Source organism: Haemaphysalis longicornis, unplaced genomic scaffold, assembly GCF_048455015.1.
Source record: "Haemaphysalis longicornis isolate Haplotype H1 unplaced genomic scaffold, Haemaphysalis longicornis Haplotype H1 scaffold_148, whole genome shotgun sequence".
In the NCBI taxonomy this organism is placed as follows: domain Eukaryota; kingdom Metazoa; phylum Arthropoda; class Arachnida; order Ixodida; family Ixodidae; genus Haemaphysalis; species Haemaphysalis longicornis.
In genome coordinates, this window is record NW_027526254.1 from 62,882 (window position 1) to 79,936 (window position 17,055).

General features: G+C 47.2%; 1 protein-coding gene across 2 annotated transcripts in view; it reads right to left on the minus strand.

The window, feature by feature from the left end:
- Positions 1–490: 490 nt before the first annotated feature.
- The window catches only part of LOC144165710 (uncharacterized), a 133,999-nt gene continuing 117,434 nt past the window's right edge, over positions 491–17,055 (minus strand). Inside the window, exons 8-9 of one of the 2 annotated variants that reach the window (XM_077695507.1) lie at positions 6,557–6,682; positions 491–1,228 (exon numbers count right to left, since the gene is read on the minus strand). In XM_077695507.1, the coding sequence (XP_077551633.1) occupies positions 6,628–6,682 (55 nt within the window). In that variant the 3' untranslated portion in view covers positions 491–1,228; positions 6,557–6,627. The remainder of the gene's footprint in view (positions 1,229–6,556; positions 6,683–17,055) is intronic. The other variant, XM_077695506.1, reaches the window with a different exon arrangement.

The window sequence follows — 17,055 nt, forward strand, 5'->3', positions numbered from 1 at the left end:
TTTTAAGAAATTCCGAGACTCGAAGTAAGTTTTGCAGATGTCTTTTTAGTGGTTGCTGTACACCATGCTTGTGCTTTGTTATGAATACAAAAACTGTTCTGTCCAAAATTCAGTCGTCTAGTGTTGTGGCCGGTATCTGCAGCAAAAAAGCGTTTGTAATGTCCGACCGCCACTGTCTGCTTGTCATCAACAAAATTACGAAGGACAGGGTTCTCGAAAGCCGATGCTTATATTCTAATACCAGTGTAAGTGCACAGAACTTAGAGAAATACTGAAGCAAGAAGTGCACTGAACTAACAGAATTTTGTATACCCCTTCAGCCTTAAGAAACATGCATTGTACACTTTGTAGGCTTGAAATCGCGAAAACCCGTGCAGCCATACTGCTTGTTCACATTGTTCAGGACGAAGTCAGGTACGAAAGTTTATCTCCAGAACGTCAGTACCGTTCATATTTAACCGCATTATTATCTTCATTACTTGATGGAATATATTGTCTGGGACGACAGCTGACAAGAAGCAGTGTAGCCATAAATTGTAGGATTTTGAACAGAAATATGAGTTTTTTTGGTATGGTGAATAAAATAAAACCGACGAGGGTGTCGTTTGCTTTACACAACAGCTGAAACTACAATACAGTTGTTATATTAAAAATACGATCTCCAGTTTGTATGTCTGAAGCAGCGAATACATCGGTTATCTATTGGTACGAGCTCCGGAAAATTTTCAACCCTGTGAATTTCACTACCGAGCCTGATAAAAAACCATAGTTGGAGCAATTCAACTTAGGCAGGAGTAAAATTTTAGTTTCATCACTGCAGTATTAGGTATGCGGACGGACATAAAATGAGGGAAGGCACTTACTGCTGTAAAGTTTGTTTTTCATAGGCTTGTAATGTTCAAAGCCTCTTCCAAGAGGCCAACAATTTAAAAAGACCGTTGACATAAAGCCTTGCCAGCCCACCTTAAAAAACATCGGTTTGAATTCTCCACGCTGCACGTAAAAAGCACTTGTACACCCGTTTTTTACTAGCTTAGGCAATTGTATACGCTCAAAAAGATTACTTACCTGAATGTTGGGATTCAGTGTTTTGTGGCGCTTAAGTTCTCGCACACAGCCGAGAAAGCCTTTTTTTGCGGCTAATTGCAGAGCTGTGTGGTTGCGCTTGTTGGTAGCATTGATATTTGCACCCAAACCGAGAAGATGACTTATAATTTCTGGTTGGTTGCTGCGAAACAAAAAAAGAAAATTGCCAAAAATAAGGACCACTTCAGAGACTTCAAGCTAGTGTTTCACAACATTGCGCAATTAACCCACAGCACAGCCTTCACGATATGGTAATGCAGGTAAAATTAAGGTTTTCCTCTGATTAGAGGTCAGGAAGGAGCAAATACTTTAAAATAGAAATTCTAGCGACAAATAATCTAGCGTCTGTGAGCGCATATTTATTTTTGTGTAATTATTTCAGATGTAACCCCATAAGTCAGATTATTATACAAATCTGCAGGAACGATTCACTATATGTAAAAAATCCCAACACACACTTAAGGGCGTTTTTGAGGAGACAAATAAATAAATATTATGGCAGGAACCTACTTTGAAAATATCATGGTTTCCTGCGGCAATGGTAGAAGTTAAGCTATGGTTAAGAGTGCGTGTGTTTTTTTGGTCTGTTGCCACTATTGTGTAAAACGGCTACACTAGCAAATGTTTCTTACGTCAGCTGCACGTCTTGCTGTTCTATTGAATTCTTGTAATAGAGATAACTTTCAATCGATCCACAAGCTCTATATTTCTTGCACAACAAAAGTTTTAAAGATGCGTTCATCTGAGTGCTTGCATATTTTGGACACCCGCTTTTAATTATCCCGTATGCAAAAACAACGCAGGTTCGTTGAAAAATTTTGTATAATGAAGCAAAGTTGTATGCTTCGATTAACCCAAAACGGAAACGTCGGTGAAGCAGTCACCAGCGTGATACGCGTAGGCGATTGACTGCAGAAGTGCGGCGGGTTTCATTGGCGACGCTTTCCGCCGCTGGCAGTAGCGGCAGCTCCAGGCATTGTGTGTTACCTGTGACGTGAGCTGGTGCCAGTACTATTTTTCGTGGATCTTCCGAGAGTAAGTGCCGTACCAACGTGTCCTGACAATGGTTCGTCATGAAACGATTTCGAGAATTCGGTGCGGAGCCTGCCTTAAATGACGAGAACCCATTTTGTTTTCGTTGTTGGGTTGAAGTTCCTCAGAAGCACCGAATATGTTGTGCGAAATGCCGTGGAATAGCCACAACAAACTCATAGCACGGCGACGTTGCGTCTTTCTAGGAAGTGGTTCGCTATGCGCCGCTCTCGGTCTGCACGCTGGTGGGCTGCTAGGTCAAGTTCCGCACGAAGTCGACGATCGCGGTGTCTTCATCGAAGTCTGTTGGTGGCGGTTAAACAGGGGTGCGTGTTAAGCAGTCGACGTCCGTGTGTTTCCCCCCCCCCCCCCCGATTTTTAAAGGATTCGTAAAATTGCCATTCCCACAGTTGGCGTTCAAGACAAGAGAAATTCTGTGACATAATTAGAGGCTTTCTTCCCCCGTTCGCAGTCTTGGAGGTTTTCTAGAATGGCTGCATGGGACAGAGTTTCACTCACCCCTTCTTTTGATGTCGACATTAAGAATGGCACTTTTTTACGTGTGGCTCATAGTTTCAACAACTTCTTCATTGGTTTGTAGTAAAATATTGTCACGGGAAAGTTCCCTTCGCTCCTTGCTATAAACTGAAGCGGTGGCCAACCCCTCTTTGTGGGTATACGCCTTTTGGAATAAGCGTACCCTAAGGCTGGAGGAGGAAGATGAAGACGCTCACTGATGTTGGTGTGTGTGCAGTATCTGGGACGTCGCAGCTGCCTTGTCTGCCTTTACTATCCCGGTATTACTTTATTACTCTCTGCAAATCCATCCCCTTTGTTTCCACGTCATACCTTGTGGTGGTGGTGCAACTGCCTGTTTCCCTACCGCTCGCGGGGCCAGTTTGAGGCAATACGGAGCTTCGGAGCGGGCTTCACGTTCACAGCTGCATGATGCCGCCCACCGATGAGCCTAAATCTACTCCACCGATAGTCAATGTCTCTCACCCCTCTGATCCCGGTAATTTCCAGGGTCCTTAGACCACTCCTGGTGACATCGGAAAAATGATAGCGTCGGGCCTTCCTTCGTCACAAGCTCGCGAGTTACATCGCCTGCTTTCGTCGTACAGAAACATCTTTTGTTTGGACTACCGCCCTTAAGGACAGACATCGATGATAACCCACCACATCAACACCGCGATTGCGAGCCCCATTCATAGGCGCCCAAGCCAAGTCTCACGGCAAACGCCGAAACATTCAAGAGGAGGCCGGTAAAATTCTAAAAATGAATGTAATTGAGCCTTCTTCCAGTCTTTGGGCTTCACCAGTCGTTTTGGTGAAAAAGAAGGACGGATCGTGGCGCTTCTGCGTTGATTACTAGCTCTCGAATAAAGTCACAAAAAGGACGTTTATCCGCTTGCTCGCATTGATGACGCCTCGGATTGATGATGCCCTCGATCGCCGTCATGGTGCACCGTACTTTTCTTCTATTGACCTACGGTCCGGGTATTGGAAAATTGCTATTGATGCCAAAGACCACTAAAACGGAGCTTTGTGACGCCGGACGTGCTGTACCTATTCAACGCCATGGCCTTTCGTCTCTCCAACGGGGCCGCTGCCTTCGAAAGAATGATGGACTTCCTTTTACGTGGCTTTAAGTGGTTGACCTGCATATGCTACTTGGCCGATGTCATCGTTCTTTTTGCAACATTTGACTCATCTCCATTGTCTTGCACACATCCTCGAGGTTTTCCATCGCACTGGTTTCCAACTCAATTCCTCGAAATGCCATTTTTGTGGCCGCAACTCAAGATCCTCGGCCATGTAGCCCATGCTGCTCGGGTCCCATCAGATCCCGATACGGTACGCGCCATCAGAGAGTTTCCAAATCGGCGTTCGGCATAGGACGCTCGCAGCTTTGTGGGACTACGCTCCTACTTTGGCCGTTTTATCGACAATTTTGCTGAGACCGCCCGGCATTGACAGCTCTCTTTTAAGGCAGATACCGGATTCTCCTGGGGCTCCCCCGCAGCGTTTTCCATTCTCGTTACCACCTCACTCGTTGCCCAGTTTTGGCCCATTTTGATTAGCTGACTCCCATGGAAGTTCGCACGGATGCGCGTGACCGCGGCATAGGGGCAGTATTGGTTCAGAAACAGGCTGGTCACGGCAGTATGATTGCCTACGCCAGCCGCCTTCGGTCCCGTGTTGAACGTAGGTATTCCATCAGGGAAGCTGAATGCCTCGCACTCTTCTGCGCGGTAAGCAAGTTCCATCCATATTTGTACGGCAAATCCTTTGCAGTCCTTACCGACCATCTAGCCTTAAGTTAGCTTTCTTCGGTAAAGGATCCGTCCGGACGACTCGGCCCTTGTCGTTAGGGCTTCAGGAGTATGACTCTACAGGTCTCTGCAGGTGCTCTACAGGTCTGGACGCATGCACCGGGCTGTCGACTGCTTATCTCGCCATTCTGTGGATTCGCCTGCTGGAACGTGCAATGATGAATACCCCTGCGCGTTTCCCTGTGCAACTTGCACGAAACAGCGCCCACCAACGACTCGACCCATCGCTTCGACAAGTTATACACCATCTCAGCTCAGACCCGTGCGGTCCATTTATTCACGCATTTATACTGCGTAATGGCGGGTTATTTCGCCGCAACTACCGGGCGTATGAACCTGACTCCCTTCTCACCGTACCTCAGCAGCTCCGTGCGGATATCTACCACCAGTTTCATGACGTGCCGACGGCTAACCATCTTGGCGTCACTCGCACCTACGACCATGTGCGGCGACGCTTTTACTGGCCCCGCCTTTACCGGTCAGTGTGAAGGTGCGTCATGACCTGTGACTTTTGACAATGCCGCAAGACGCCTCGATCGCTTCCAGCAGGCCGTGTCAACCGATTGATGTTCGTTCTGAACGATTCCCCCGTGCTGGAGTGGACCTTTCGCTCGTTTCCTCTTATCCCGCTCTGGTAACAACTGAATCACCGGTGCCACCGATCACACCACACGATAAGCCATCACACGTGCCCTTGCCAGCAGCTGCGCCATGGACGTAGCCGGTTTTCTACTACACGCCGTCATTGTGCATCACGGTGCTCTCCGTTGGCTGATAACCAACTGTGCTCAGCGCTTCTTATGTCTGGTCGTCGACGACGTTCTTCGGTCCTGCCGCATTAAGCACAACCTCACCACGGCCTACCATCCACAGACTAGTGGGCTCAGTGAACTATTTAAAAAGACACCCATGGTTGTCCTCGATATGTACGTGTTCACCGACCATCGTGACTCGGACGTTCCTCTCACGTTACTCTCGCCTACAATTTGTCGCACCTCGACACTGCCGGCTACTCTCATTTCTTCCTCTTTGTCAGTGACCCTGCCCCGCCATTGGATACCATGTTGCCCGAATCGACCCTGCCACGAAAAGAGTATGCGCGTGACCGCATTGCCCAGGTGGATGTGGTCCACGTGATCGCCAGCGCCAAGATTACGGCGTCACAGGCAAGTCAGAAGCCTAGCTACGACGATACCCACCGTGATGTGTGCTGCCCACCTGGCTCCCTGGTGCTACTGTGGACACCTTCACGCCATGTTGAGCTATCTGAAGAACTACTATCCTGTTCCGCAGGCCCATACCGCATCATTCGCTTGGTTACTCCTGCGACGTACGAAATTATTGCAGTCACGCCCTAGCCGTCAACAGCGCAACCAGGGTCTCATTTGTGCATGTGCCCAGCCTGAAGCCCTACTTCTTCCGCGAGTAAGTTCAGCCCTCAACTGCTAACGTCTTCAGCACCGGGACGTTGCTTCTGGCGCAGCGGGTCATGTCAAGGGCACGTTTTCTTGGATCCTTGCTGTAACCTGGAGTGGTGGCCATCCCCTCTCTGTGGGCATATGCCTTCCGGAATAAGTGGACCCATAGGCTGTGGGAAGACGATGAAGATGCTCACTGATATTGGGGTTGCTGCAGTACCTGGGACATCGCAGCTGCCTTGTCTGCCTTTACTATCCGGTTTATGATTTTAATTACTATGTGAAAATACATGCCCTTCGTTGCTACGTGAGATTATGCTGCGTGGATTGTCAGTGTGAGTAGTCGTATATGGTGTCCCGGAATCTTTTTCTACCTACCGTTATTTCATCGATATGGAGAGTCAATGTATTGAGAACTATGTGCTCCATTATTTACCATAGCGGGACGCCAGAGATGTGGGCCTGATATTTCATATATATAAGGGTTTGTTTGGTTTCTGAGTGATAGTAACGTTATCGTTTTCCAATGATGCCGGTAGTTTGAGTCGTTTCCAATCTTCGTAGATTTTACGAAGTCTTTTTTTGCTCCGTCTTTTCGCTTCTATTGCGGGTTATCTTGATAGGTATTTTTTGTGCTACCGGGTATTTTTCTTATTATTTTGTCAAAATGGATGTCCAACTCACACATGGCGATGGTCGGTCTTCCTCAGGGTTAGAGTCACTTTGTAGTCCGAATGGGTGATGACTGGTTGCACTTAGTGTCTGGTGCTACCGTTTAGCAGGAAGGTTTTTGTCACTTGCACGACGCCGCTTTCGGAGAACATAAAAATGCGAATGAACTGTGTCACTTCTTTTCAGGTCAGCGACTTGCATTCGCTGTTCTGAGACATGAGTTATCCCAAGATATTCCATGTGGTTCTTGTGCTGAAATCCTCTTGTAGTATGTCACACAGATTATTCGTTTTCCGTGTTTCTATTTGGTGTGTAGTTCTAAAGCTTGCTTCATCAATTTGGCGATAGATTTATATATATTTATTGCACTGCTGTTTCTTCCATTAACGGAAGATGACGGGCTGGGCCGTCTACATTTGTTTAGGGCGCAGATCTATTCCCAGTATATCGATTGTTATCTGCATTTCTTTTTATACGTGCTTTCTCTTTCAACTAATCTGTTTGCCCACTTTTCTAGGTCGTCCGAATGAACGTTTGCTTCTCTAAAACCTTCCAATACGTATTTCTGCTGTTCTAATTCTTGTTCGTTCCTGGTGGTGGTTCAGGCTCAGATAGACGTTGTGGAGGTTATTGCCAATATTTCTTCTATCCTCTCGCATTCTACGCGTGGGATTCCTTTTCAGAATCATATATCTCGGCTTGTGTCATGTGACGCGCTATAAACAATCTGGGTTCGATACTGCTTATGCTTCCACAGGGTGACACGGTGATGTTGGGCCGCATTCTGTGTCTTTTCCCTCTTAAGCGTTAGGTTATATGTTCATGCTACGTGGGGTGGTTAAAGTCACCAACCATTAGAACGTAGTTCACACTGTCACTCTCAAGACGCACTGCAAATCAGGTTGCCCAGGTCTTATAGCTCGTCCGAAGGTGGGATTTGGCTATTCAATGTAAACAAACATTTATAGTTTTTCTTTCCAGGTACCCCACAGGTATGTCCAATCCCATGTTGGAAGTAATGTTACCGCGCCGGAAGGTCGGTCGTGTTCACGGTTAGGCGCCCTTCCGTGGGCCGAAAGGGTAACGACATGTAGCTCGTACCTGCGCGTACTGTTTCCCAGGAACTTTTTGTCGATTGCAGGATGTTACTTTCCGTACACATAAAACCATGAATAAGTCGTACCACTTATTTTCTGGTAGACGACTTTCATTCCTTGTTTTTACGGGTGAGTGATGAGAACGTATTTAATGTGGCCACTGTGCTGAGAGTTCCGTAATTATTGCCTTTCCCGTGGTTGTATATTGAACCACAGCGCAAATGACGAAACAAAGGAGGATAGCATCAAACTGAAGAAAACAGAAGATTAAAAAACCCACAAAAAGACTGACATAAAAATGCGTAGCGCCAACCACACAGTTAACCATCATCAGTACTTGGCCTGTTAAAACATACTGTCTTCTTCTTAGTGAGTGCAATTGAGACTATGCTGACGCAATTCTCACGCAGGCGTTATATCTAAGCGGCGTCTATAATTTCCCGAGTTAGCGTGCTCACGTTTCTGCCGATAACCCGGTAATCTTCAAACAGCGGCTCGCAGCCGCAAGTGTCGCAGTGAATGGCGAGATGACCAACCGTTTCATTTTCAACAGTAATATGGTGCTCCAGTTTTGTTGGTCACCTCGACAGTGGTCGCCACTCACTGCGACACATGCGGCTGTGAGCCGCTGTTTGAACGTTAACGCGTTATCGGCAGAAACGTAAACACGCTAACTCGGGAAATTAGAGGCCGCTGAGATTGACGGTTTAAGTGAGAATTCTGTCACTATAGCCTCCATTGCGTAATAAAGAAGGAGATAGAAAATGTTAACAGGACACGCGCCTATAGAGGTTTACTGTGTGGTCAGCTCAATGCTTTTATTGCCGGTTTTTTACGTTTTTTATTTTTACGCGTTGTTTTCTTCAATTTAGTTTACATTTGGAGCCCATGGAGAAAACGAAATCCAGTTGTAAGTCGGCGCTTCGTGTGTCCTCTTGCTATGTCCTTTGTCTTGTCGTTTGCACTCTGGTTTAACATGCATCACCAACTCGCCCAAGTTTTCATGTTTCTGTGGCTGTAGTTGTTCGATCGTCGCGGTGGTTGGGGCTCAGTTGGACTATTTGGTTGTCACTGCACACTGTTTCTTCTAGCCCTTCGCAATCTACGTTTACCATTTCCCTGGAAAAGGCGAGATCTATACTGGTCTAATTTCGCATGCAAATACCACACCGGGTTCCATATTGTATGTCGCTGCACATGGTCAGGCGGTCATTTTGGGCCGATTTTTGTACCTGTGCCCCCTTCGTAAGCCGTAAGATATACGATAACGACGTGGCGCTATATTCGCCAATCGTTATCACTTTTCTCACATTATTTCTACTCTCAAATCAGATTAATCAGGTTGTTCAGGTCCCCTAGCTTGCTCGAGGATGGACTGTAACCATTCAATATAAAAGACTTTTCTGTTTTTTTTTTCAGACACATTCTCAATGAGGTGGGCTAACTCCCATGTTCGACGTAATGTTGGTCCGACGTAACGCAGTTTGGGGTTGGGAGAGTTGTGCTGGTCCTGGGATCTGCTTTGTGCATCGTATCCTCGCATGACTTCTGTCTTTGAAACTGTGTCTTGGAGGACCGGGTCGCCTGGTTTGTTCTCTTCAGATAGTCGTAACAGGTTCTGCCTTTTCAGTTTAATTGTCCTGCAATTGCAATGCATGTTTTTGGTTGTTGATTTGCATGATTGACGTCTTTGGTTTGGGTAGGCCTATCCATCGGTGTCTGTCTCCTCTATTCTTGCGTCTTCTCTCAATTTGTTCTTGCCTCTATTTCAGGCTTACGGGTTTTGTCCTTCTTTCTATAGCAGTAACCATTCATTAAAGTCTCCTTAAATGTGTGACGGCCCGTGTTGCCCGAAAAGACTTCGGCAGGTGGTTGGCACTCAAGAAACTGTGAATGGTGTTATACTGGTTCCGTGTCCTCCGGCAGCACCACCAATTCCGCAAACCGGCGCTAAAGGAGACTGTTGCTGGTTCTACTTTGTACAGCGCCGTGTACGTGCATCCACGTGTGTGCATTGAACGTCTGAGGATCGGCGACGTGACCCTTTCAAAAAAATTCCCACGCCTTTCCGTGAGGAGAACACGAGTAAATGCAGAGCATTGGGGGTCGTTAACGCCGCGTAAAGTCGCGTTAGGGTGGGTAGTTTGGTCGTAGTTGCATTGGTGTTGGTTTGGGGTAAAGAGAGGAGAGTAAAGTCGCGTTAGTGTGGAGCGAGCGTCAACCAAGGAAGGAAGGAGCAACGCAGTGACTGAAGCACGAGCGGCCGCTAGCCGCTTTATATTTGCAGCGCGCGCAGTAGAGGGAGAGCAATACGGGGGGGGGGGGGGAGAGCGCGCGCCCTTCCACGCTTAACCGCGCTGCTATCACGCACCTGTTACGCCGAGACCGCGACAGAGCGAACGGGATGACTACGACGCATGCGCGCGCCAGCTGCTGTTGAGAGAGAGGAGGGAAGGAGGAGAGGCGCACCTGCTGCGGACGCGGAGCTGTGGACGCCGTCCGACGCAGGAAGAGGCGAGGCTAAGAAATGCTCTGCATTTAAAACGGTCGAGCGCTCCTCACGGGGACGGCGTCACCGGGCCAGTGCCAATGACTCACAGTGCAAAGGGCACCTTGGTACCGTCTTGGAGACGTCGCTCCAACCCTCCGGATAAGAACTAATTTTGGGACAATGTAAGTGGTTCATTATGCCCCCACCGGACACAAAAGCACGGCGGTCATTGACGGCGTGGGAGGAGGAGCGGAAGAATGACGAAAGGCATTAAAAGAGGAGGCCGACCAGAGGGCGAGGTAGTCAAATCCAGGGAGTCAGATCCAGGCAGTCAGATCCGGAGACATCGGGAGACAGCGATCCGATATCGAATGAGACGAATCGCGAGGTGCGTTAGGCTGAAAGCAGGGGGCTTCGGGCCCCGGAGTCAAATCATTGCTCGGGTGCGAGGTGTGATGAGAGAGCGACCTGGGGAGTGGACGAGACGAGACGCAAGAAGCGGTAGGCAGAACGCAGGGGAGCTTAGGACTCCGGAGTCTAGCCATCGCTCGAGTGCGACGTCTGACCACCCGCCTGCACACTTAAGCCAATCGACGTCCAGACATCGTAGGAGACCAAGCCAAAGCAGCCTCATCGCGCTGAGCCCTTCGTTCGAGCCCGAGGCGGAGAAGCTTCATCGCTCCGTACTCCACCAGTAAGTTCGAGCCATCGCGGTGTGACCGCGGCCAAAGTCAGGCCCTTCCTACAAGTCCGTGCACCACGCCGAAGCAGCCGAGCGACGTTGAGCCATGATCGAGATCGAGCCAGCTCATGCTAATAAATTCCATGTAAAAACTTCCATGTACTTTGCCTCCATCTCCTCATGCTCAGTGTGGACCCAGGGTCACGTTGAGTATACAGGTCCATCACAATTGTACTTTGAGTTGCTCTATTTGAGATTGTGATTGTGTCTGGATTTTCCTAAAGGTTTGCAGCACCATTTTTTAGAATAGCCTTTCTTGCTTCATCTGGTTGATTTATTTATCCTGCCCAGCTTGGTACAGTTTAATTTGATTTCCAGCATCGTTTAGCCGATGTATTTTCTTGTAAGCGCAAGTTCTTTAATTAAGTCGTAGGTTATTCGTGCATTATATTAAATGTCTTGTCTAAGTGCTCCCATGGGAGTGACCTAATCAGGCGCATCTCGTCCTCCTGTGCTAGTAGAGCTACTGGACGAGGGAGAGAGAACTCAAACGAAGGGAGGGAAGTGTTCGTCTAAGAACCGCCCTTTGGGGTGGGCCTCTTCATTAAAGTTCTGATTAGTACGTGGAGGCAGCCGAGAAAGCGATCGAGATGTAGAATGTTTACGGATCGTTCGCCTGCGGTGAAATAGCGATGTGGATCTTGGCCTTGAATAAGGAGACCGGCAACTACTGTTTTAAAGACAATAGTCTTTCTTGGGCTACTTAAACCGAGAAATTTTGGTCTGTCTGTATGTCTGTCTGTCCGTCTGTCTGTCTGTGACTCGATTCAGCCACCCGGCAAAAGCAAAACCATGCCTGCGCAATAGTCTTATATAGGCACAGCTAAATCTACCCGTCGATGTCCGGTGTAATGCTCATACTTGTCAACATTGTTGAAGAAGAACAAGACATTACGCAAATATGAGACAACAAATCAATGCAGAAGTGATATTTGCAGTGTTTCTTTATAAAAAATCAAACATGCTTGACTTTAGCGAAATTAAATACTTCATCAACTGCAGAAAAAGAATTCACTCCGCCGTCGCCTGCTGTCACCCGCGCCACCATAGCTTCTGGCGCAATTTTAAGAAATCAACCGGCAACAGTTACGCAAGGTTCCACTAGATAGGTTTCACGTTCTGCTTGCAACACACGTGGAGTAGGGAAACGCGGTTCTACAAACGTTGAAGTAGGGCGCCTCGATTAACGCTCGTCTTCGCCGTACGGCAGCGTTCGCATCGAGACACCCGCGGTTTGCAGCAGTGGAACGCGGGAAATTAAAAATGATTTAAGCAAACATTTGGTGTCTTTACCTTGGGAGGAGCGCGGTGCAAGAGGAACTACATGAGAGGTGAGCGGGAAAGCGAAGGGAGGCATTTACTTCGCAAACGCCGATAAAGACTATCGTCTTTTGACGGCATTTGCAACGAAAGGAGCAGATACGCGGCCAATTTTTTATGAAGCATGCCTCAAGGAAGCAACGTTAAGGTCGTGGCGCTATTCTCGCTAAAGGAGCTGCTGTTATTGTGCGAGGACGCGGATTACTAGTGAACGTTTCAGTTGGCTTGCATCCATACCTGTCGGGTCCGCAACAGAGAAGGGGCAGATTTTACCCGCCGCCTGGAATCTTTGCGGTGTTCTCAATAGTTAGGTTACAGAGAGGCCAAGTAGGGTTTCAGTCGTGCTCTGCTTTTCCGATTTATTTTACATTTGGAGGTCAGTTTCGGTTTCAGGAAAGGACAATAGGTTGCCTATGTGTATATCTGCGGCTGGCTTGCAGAACTGCAAACATTTACGTTAGCAATTTCACCAGGATATTCTCACGTCTAACTTTAGATAAAACGGTACATATTGTACATGGACGTGTGTTACTACCGCCGTCGAGGTTCCCGGTCCTGTGCACACAAAATCGCATTTATATTTATAATGAAGTACATATTGGCAGAACACGATAAGATCGTATCTTTTTATGCAGCTCTGCCATTACGTTCTTTTTTATATTGTCGATTGTTAGCCACTGTACAGTTTCTACAACCATTTACAGACTAGGTTTGGGCAGTGGTTTGAGGCAGAGAGTGAAGGTACCGTAGTGTGGGCGTTAGTTAGGTTGTGTTTTCTCTGAGGCGGTGTAATATATCCTCATGCTGTGTTTGTCACAAGATTTCGGGTTCACTGAACTTTGGCAGTGACCTCGTTTACGAAGTCACGAAGCGGGATGTCTATGGGTCTTTGATTCGATACGAAAGCGCCGGAGTCTTTCTGTTTAGCCAGGCGCAGTCCGATCGGTGGCCTGACGACAGTTTTTAGTCGGTCTCTAGCAAAATGCGCCACCGTTTACCCGCGGATTTCCGCACCATCTAAAAAGCTTTGCAACGCTTATGCGGGGTGTGCTGGCGATTTACGATGCGGCTTTTCTTTCCTGCGTTTTATTCTTCGTGATCGGGCATAGACTGTGCACTTCTTTGATCTATAGCGATTGGTGCACCCATCTACCGCTATCCGCATCGAAGGTTACATGGGTAGAGCTGTTTTTTGTTTTGCCTGTGGTCTCCGGTGTTCCTTCCTGCACTTGTGGTTCTTCTTCACGGGTCATCGTCTCTTCTGATTGTAGGCTTGGGTAGAAGCGAGCGGCCACGAGCTCAAAAGCGTATGGCGCACACAGCCAAGAGCACCACTTGCACCGCTGAGTTGCTTGGTGTCCAGCCGGTGTTTTATGCCTTGTTGCGTACTTCAGTAATAAATTATTCGATTTATTCACGTAATGGTCAACCCGGTCCTGGTGAATTCACGTCGATTGACTGTCACTCCGAGCTGGTCAATCAGATGCATTGGTGCAGCACGCCTAAAGGATCCGCCTGACGAGCAGAACGACGAACAGAAATACTGCGGTATTCCCAACGGACAAAAAAATCTGCATGTTGATGAAATTGCAGGAGGGGGCTTGGGGGGCCTGTTGATCTCGGCGACCATTTTCGGTAGCGTACTCCCTCACCAGAGCAGGATTAGCTACCCTGTCGTAGTAATAACCAGAACCTGTCATGAATACGCCATTTAACCCTGGGCCGTCAGTTTCCAGCGGCTGTGAAGCGATGTACCACGACGGCAGTCAGACCTGTGACGCAGTAGAGGGCGCGAGGAATCCCTGTATCCGAACACGCCGCCATTATTATCTGAACCTGACAACGTTTAACAGGAGAACTTCATCTGGGGAGGTGAGTCCAGAGGTACTCAAGGAATTCGAGGGCATTATTTGGGATGCAGTGGGGTATAGTGCGGTTAGGAGGACAGGTGAATCTTTACAAGGCTGGACATGGACACGTCCTATGTAACGGTGGTCTAGTAGATCGAAGAGAACTGTGAGTGGGGTTTCTAGTCAATAATAGTATAGCTGGCAACAAAGACAAATTTTACAGCATGAACGAAAGGGTAGCCGGTGTTGTATTTAGTCCTAATAATAGGTACACATTCAAAGGAGTACAGATCTACGCGCGTAGGCGCGTAGCTGTGAGCACTTTTATAAAGATGTGAAATCGCCAATGGCTAAAGTAAACGCACAGTATAGCGCAGTTACGGTAGTCTTCAGTGCTGAAGTTGTCAAGAAGCAGTTTGGAGACACGCAAGTTGGGAGCTATGCTGTGGGTTGTAGGCATAACCGAGGACATGTATTAGTAGAGTTTGCAAAACGGTACGGCATAGGCATCATGAATACCTTGTTCCTCAAACGGGAGTGCCAGAAGTGGACATGGAGGAGCCCGATTGTGGAGGCTAAAAATGAAATAGACTTCATACACTGCAATGACCCTTATGTCGTGCAGGATGGGGAAGTCCTTGGGACAGCTAAGAACTAAAATTCGGCTAGATATGAGACGCGGCCGTAGTAAAATTGATACAAAAGAAGCCTGTTAATTCGCTAACACTAAGAAGAAAAGTTGAAATGAGTATCGCGCCGCCGAAGTGGTATTCAGATTTAACCAAGGAGGCTGAGTTTAGGACACAGGAAGCGAGGGACAATCTTACACGCACTGTTAAGGAGTGTGCAGAATTCGGAGGTAAGATCGCTAGGCAGGATAGTGGTAAACTTTCGAAGGAGACGGAACTTTTAATTAGGATGCCGCAAAGCATGACAGTGAGTACCGAAAAGCATGACCCCATCTGACAAAATATAACTGGTGGAGCTTTCGAAATTAATCTATAAGCGTAAGACAACTAACTTAGGAAAGTATAATATAAAGAGGAATGAGCATGCTCTAAAGAACGGAACAGGAAAGAGGCGTCGAGGCATGCGGAAAATTGAGATGCATGCACTCAATGACAAGCAAATGCAATGTTATCACAATAGAGACAAAATAACTATAGTAGCCGAGGAGTTCAAGAGATCTGCGCAGTAGCCGCGACATCGATCATAATACCGAACGAGAAGGTACTTCAGAGGAGGAAGACATCTCGCCATGAAAGACAGAAGTGGTAAAAAAGGCTTTGAAAAAATTCCAGGTGAGAAAAGAACCTCGTGAGTACCGGACAACAGCAGACCACCTGAAACATGGCAGGAAAATTGCACTAGAAAATCTGGGAAACCTGTATCCGCAGTGCCTAAAGACCGCATGTGTATCAGAATCCTGGAAGAACGCGAACGTCATTTTAATCTATAAAAACGATGACACGACGGCCATAAAAAATTACTGGGCGATAAGCTTACTGCCACTAGCCTGCAAGATACCTACATGGGTAATCGTTAACAGAATTTCTGCCACCGTTAATTTCAGTCACCCAAATGAACAAGCAGGGTGTAGATTCAACAATAGACCATACACACACGAGTCGTCAGGTGATAGAGAAATGTGTGGAGTATACGCAACCCCACATATATAGCCTTCAAAAATTATTAAAACTCCTTCGACTTGGTGGAAACCTGAGCAATCACACAGGTATTGCGGAATGAGGGCGTAGACGAGTATAACTTATGATTTCTACAGGATGTCTGCAATGGGTCCACAGCTGCCATACTCTTCCATAAGGAGAACCGTAAAATACCTATAAGGAAGGGCGTGAGACAACGAGCCATAAATATTCTACTGTTATTTACAGCATCTTTACAAGAGGCACTCAGAACATTGGATTTGCAGCAATAGGGCGGAGGAAAATATCTCAGTAACCTCAGATGACGTTGCCTTGCTAAATATCTCGCGGGATGACTTGCAAAGATTATTTACTGTATTGAACAAGCCGAGTAAAATCGTGGGCATGAAAATGAATATGCAGAAAACCTACGTAACGCCTAATAGCTTCGGGGGAACTGCGGTTAGAAATAGGTGGCGAGGCATTGGATGTCATAGTTGAATATATCTGATTAGGCCAAGTAGCGACCCATAATCCCAACCATGAGGCAGAGATAATGAGAAGAATAAGAATGGGTTGGAGTGCAATCGGCAGGCATTCTAGAATAATAAATTCCAGCCTACTATTTTCCCTGAATAGGAATATATATAACACCTATATTTTACCGGTACCCACCTATGGTGCCGAAACTTGGAGGCTCACTCAAAGGGTTCAGCCTAGAGTGAGTACGACTCAGCGAGCAATGGAACGGAAGATCGGTGTAGCATTGGGGGACAAGAAGAGAACAGAGTAAGCCGGGGGAAAAACGCTTGTTAAGAACATTATTAGAAATTAATAATGGATGACATGCAATGTGAAGGAAAGAAAAACGTTGGTCATTAAGGATAACAAAGTGGACCCCAAGAGAAGGCAAGCATGGCAAGGGGGCGTCAGAAAGTTAGATGGGCCGAGGAGAGGGATAAGTTTGCGGAAATAAATTGTTCGCAGTTAGCACAGTACCAGGCTAACTGCGGACCTATGAGAGAGGCCATGGCCCTGCAGTGGGCGTAGACAGGATGATGATGATGATGATTAAGACTGGTAAATACTTGGTGTACTCGCGTTATTTACCACTTCGCGTTTCCGTGGATGGATCGCAGAGAAGAGTTTATCGTACGTAACGTAACTCGAATAATTGCAGTGAGAATCAGGAACACATGCGGAGCATGGCACACTTCGCTACCACTTAGCGGAAAGTCCATGGTAGTGTAAATAAATTATTTTCTCACTGTGGAAAAGCGGAAAAAGGCTGTTTGGCCAATTATTATCCAAGGAGAAGAACCGAAGCGGCACATGAAAAGAGGGTGCTCACAATAACAAATCTTA